Source organism: Chaetomium globosum, genomic scaffold (genome assembly GCF_000143365.1).
Source record: "Chaetomium globosum CBS 148.51 scaffold_2 genomic scaffold, whole genome shotgun sequence".
NCBI lineage: Eukaryota > Fungi > Ascomycota > Sordariomycetes > Sordariales > Chaetomiaceae > Chaetomium > Chaetomium globosum.
The window spans coordinates 1,660,300-1,665,072 of record NT_165977.1 but is presented as its reverse complement, the minus strand read 5'-3'; the positions used below and the strand labels follow the sequence as shown (position 1 = coordinate 1,665,072).

General features: G+C 58.5%; 2 protein-coding genes across 2 annotated transcripts in view; one reads left to right on the top strand and one right to left on the bottom strand.

Annotated features, from left to right (window-relative positions):
• Window positions 1–591: 591 nt before the first annotated feature.
• CHGG_02648 (uncharacterized protein) lies at window positions 592–2,557 on the bottom strand (the record flags this gene model as incomplete). The annotated part of the gene is made up of 2 exons (XM_001229163.1): window positions 592–1,751; window positions 1,801–2,557. 2 exons carry the CDS (start codon window positions 2,555–2,557, stop codon window positions 592–594), a joined length of 1,917 nt encoding a protein of 638 aa, XP_001229164.1.
• An 813-nt stretch (window positions 2,558–3,370) lies between these two features.
• Window positions 3,371–4,773, top strand: part of CHGG_02647 (uncharacterized protein) — a gene marked incomplete at both ends in the record, with an annotated part of 1,556 nt that continues 153 nt past the window's right edge. Inside the window, 2 exons of the mRNA XM_001229162.1 lie at window positions 3,371–3,605; window positions 3,663–4,689. Of these exons, the coding sequence (XP_001229163.1) occupies window positions 3,371–3,605; window positions 3,663–4,689 (1,262 nt within the window). The remainder of the gene's footprint in view (window positions 3,606–3,662; window positions 4,690–4,773) is intronic.

The window sequence follows — 4,773 nt, the reverse complement described above, 5'->3', positions numbered from 1 at the left end:
CGAAGTCTTCTTCGGTGGGAATGCGCGTGGGCGGCATTTTTAGTGGTGATTTTTGGTTGTCTGCTGGTCTTTTTGCTCCGTGTGTCATGCCTTGGGGCAAGTTTTGATCACGATGATGCTCCGGAGAGGTTGCGAGACTGTGGGTCTGGTCGGCTCTCCGTCTTGGCGGCCGGTGTTCCGGGTGGGGCCGGTTCCGTCGGTTCCTTGAATGTCTCGGTCGTCTAACGCATTCGACCATACGCACACTATTCCATGCATTCCATCTGGATCTTTTCCCTGAGAGCAATATAATGTTTATAACGCTGTTGATGACGGAGTTGCTGGGAAAGATCATGATTGACATCACGGACACGGCGGCCGAGCTGTAGCCAAAATGATCACGAGGAAATGTGAACGGAAATAGCCAGGAAGGGCAAGTTGAAGGTCGAGTACACGTCTGTTTGTAACGTCTACCGAGGTAGCTGACCACGTCGGGTCTGACCCATAAAAATATATACCCGCCACGCCAGGATAACACCAGAAAAAATCCAAATCTCTACCTACCCAACCCAAGATGACCCAACGCCCGCTCCAAGCAAACCCTAACACGCTTTATACGCCCACATCCTCACCCCCATCCCTCGCCCTCATTCGCGACGGACCAGGTGCCATCTCCAACCACTCCCCCTTCTCATTCCACGTCCCCGCGCGCGTATAATCCCCCCTCTGACTGCCCTGCATCCACGCAAACCGAAAATACTCGTTCACCACCAGATCCTGGTCCCTCACCCACGTCACATTCGTGACCTCGCTGACGCCCTCGTAAAAATACTTCCTGAACCGCTCCACGTCGTTCACCAGCACGCTGAGGCCGTCGTAGGACCCCGGCGGCGGGTCCCACGAGAAGGTGATGCTGGTGTTCCCGGCGACGACGGGGTGGTGGATGGACGGCAGCGGCGATTCCATCGGGGCGTCGGCGCGGAGCTCGTAGTCGGTCTGCAGGACGGGATCGAAGCCCCAGCGGGCGATGCCGTTGATGAACAGGCCGATCAGCAGGCCCTGGTAGAGGAGGGAGGGGCGGATCTGGATGGCCGTACCCGGGAGCAGGAGGAGGGCGAGGATGTAGTGGTGAATGCGCAGGTTGAAGTTGGGGATGGAGACGCAGATGATGATGCCGAGAATGAAAAGGGCGTAGAGTCGCAGGTTGCGGAGGAGGCGGGCTTCTTGCCGGAAGAACCAGACCTGTGCGGCGGCGATGGCCACGAGGACGATGATGATGATGGAGAGAGCGGCCTGTGCGCCGGGCTGTCGTCCGAGGTCGCGTGCTGTGAGCCTTTGGATGGGGATGAAGTCCAGCGTGTAGTTGGTCAGGGCGCCCACCCAGGCAGCGCCGAGCCAGACGACGGTCTTCTCCACCTGCGCCGTGAGGCCTTTGAGCGTCCGCCTGATACCCATTTTGTCATACATGACCCATGCGACGAACATGGCGGGCAGGAATCTACCAATCTCGAGCGAGAAAAGCGAGGGTATGTCGCGGTGGTTGGGAGTGTCCGTAGCCATGCCGACCGTCCAGTACAAGACGGTGAAAATGGGGAAGAAGAAGAGCGCCGGCGAAGTGACACAAGAGTGAAAAGACGGCCGTGAAGACGACTGAGATGGTGAGCAGTGACCAGACCACGTCACGGGCGTCGCACTTGACGTCCTGCTCAAAAGTGAACGACAGTGGGAAGTACGAGTCAAAGCCGATACTTGTGATACCGTTCCTCGTCGAGCTGTTGAACCCGGTATTTCGTCCGATCAACTTAACCACGCCGCACCCACCGTCAGTGTTAGATATGACACCTGCGTGTATCGCGGAGCCGCATATGTGCGAATCGCCCCGATACACTGCCGTCGTATTGCTTGGCTCGGGCGGGCCGCCGATGACGAGTGGCTGGTAGATGATCTCTTGGTCTCCCACCGCGCGCGGGTTCAATACCTGATAGCTCGCACAGTTCGCCGGGCATCGGAACGGGTATCCGCCATCACTGAACGGCCGACAGTCCACGCCGTCCACGCCACACCCGTTCCCGGACGTCCAGTAGGTCGATCCGCAGCCGATCTGGGTGGGCGTCCCCCACTCCGGGATCTCGGCCGCTATCAGGCCCTCGCGCATGACCAGGGCAAAGGTGAGGAGCCATATCCCAAAGAAACCAAACACGGCAAAGCCTCTGTGGAGTTTTCGGGGCAGGTACTTGTCGAGGATCACGATAGGAGCGTGTTGCACTTGGGGAAAGAGCGGTTCGATGCGATAGCGATGGGGAGTGGATGGGCCGCGAGCCCACTTTGCGGTGGCCTTGATGACACGGCGGACAGGGTACGGCACCCATTTGAAGCGCTTCCAAGACCCCTCATCCTGTATGAAACGGGGGGTTGGCGGTCTGCTTTCCTGTTCAAGGTCCTCGACCAGCGGGGTGTCTCGAATCGGGGCATCGGGATGGTCGTTGCTGACCATGGTCACGGAGGTATCGGAGTCAGCGACATCATGGCGCTCTCCATCCCGGGTTTGGGTGTGGACCGGGGCGGAATTATCGCCCATGATGGGCGGAAGGAACGCAAACGAGGTGAATTGAATCGAATTGGCTTGTGATCTCGGATGGCTCGGTGATGCGCTGCGGGGACTTCAGAAGAGGGATTGGCGTGTCAAACAAAACAATACTCAAATATCATGTGGAAGGAGAACGAGCAAGGAGCAGCACTCCTCTGGGGAGAGGAGGGGAAACAATATCACATTGGAAAATGGAAAGGTGCATTGAATTGGCGGGAGGACTTGATGCAGAAGACAGCGACCAAGACGCGAGAGGCGGGCAGCACCCAATCCAACGGCGGCTAAACCCTGTCAAACCTCGTACCTGAGGGGCTGATTCACCAGCCCTGCCGGGCGGGTTCCTTGGCGGGGCACAGGAACGGTGGGACTTTACCAGAACCGGCAAGGCGGGAAGTCAGCTTTTGGAGGCAAGCCCCGATACAGCCAATTATTATGGGTCTACTCGAACGGCAGTTACCACTCTCTTGGCAACCCGATTGCTCCCAAGACTCAAAGTCCAAAAATCGAGACTCAACCGTAGGAAGAAAAAACGATCACAAAGAGAGAAACAAATTCTGTTCACAGAACTTCCCGGAGAGATACGCATCCTTGTTCCTTGTATTGTTTCAGATATTTTTTGCCACGGCAATCAGTTTCTGGAGAACGAGGTGGAGTCTTGGCTGCCCGAAACCAGACACTGACTGACACTGGCAACTTGGCAAGGCCCAAAGCCTGTCTAAATTCTGCACTCAAGAGATTCAGTGAACCCCTGAATTGTGGGAGTCCAGGGCAACAAGGGGCGGGTACACAGCTGTACATCACAACATGACAGTTGATACTCACAACCAGGACTCGGCAGCCATGAGATTTGAGGTCTTTAAGGGCGCCCTTAAAGATGGCGTCGCTGCACGTGTTGGCCGTATCGCTTTTGCAGGGAGACTGCCCATCGACACACCCAACTTCATCGGGATAACCTCTCGGGGTACCGTGCCACATGTCACTCCCGACAACGTGGGAAAACACCTGCAAACTACCGGAGCATATATGGCGTTGGAAGATTGTGAGTTGACATCTTGGTACTCGAATAAATTCATGCAATCAAGCTAACGAATCCCAGTCATCGAGCGACCTCAGCGATACTCTAAGAGGACGCCCCCTATTTACGAGTCTCCCAAAACACCAAATAACAACACCCGGTTGCACAGCTTCACCGCCATGCCGCAGTCCGTCACCACAGTCCTAGGTGCTCGCCGAATTCCGGCTGTGTCTTCCCCTGCCGGCAACACCAACGCCTCCATCTCCGTCTTCACCTCAACTGGCTTCCAAGACCTCACCCTCAAAGAATACCTCTCCGCCGTCAAGGCCCTCAAACCCGACATCGCCATCCCACTAGCCGACCTCACCAACAGCGCCATTGCCCCTAACTCAAAGCGCGCCCTGCGGATGGCCGAGCGCACAGACGAGTGGATAGTCGAGTGGTTCGCCTCGTTATCCGAATCAGCCACCATCACCGCCGACGCATCATCGCGAACAACCGCCACCTTCGCCCCTATCCTCCCCGTCTCCTACTCCATGCAATGGGAGTACATCTCCCGTCTCGCCGAGGATTACCTCCCAACAGGCCAACTCTCAGGGCTCGCCGTCCACGACGCAGACCTCCTCCCCGACCTCGCCGAGCACTGCGCAGCCCTGCTCCCCCTTCCGCGGCTCTCGCTCTCCAACCCCCCCACACCGCACCACATCCTCCGCCAAATCGCCCTCGGCATCGACGTCTTCGCCCTCCCCTTCCTCAACACCATCTCCGACGCCGGCCTAGCCCTCTCCTTCACCTTCCCACCCCCACCAACCTCACCCGGAGAAACCTCACCCACCCCCCCGCAACCCCTCGCAATCGACCTCTCCGCCGCGCCCCACGCCACCTCCCTGCTCCCCCTCACCCCCACCTGCCCCTGCTACGCCTGCCGCACCCACCACCGCGCCTACATCCACCACCTGCTGGCCGCGCGCGAGATGCTGGGGTGGACGCTGCTGCAGGTGCACAACCACGCGGTGATGGCGTCCTTCTTCGCCGGGGTGCGCGCGGTGCTGGGCCAGCAGGGCGGGGAAGAAAAGTTCGCGGAGGCGGTGAGGGCGTTTGGGGCGATGTATGAGAGGGAGTTTCCCGAGGGGGTGTCCGAGAGGCCGAGGGCGAGGGGGTATCAGTATCGGAGTGTGGGGGGTGGGGAGGG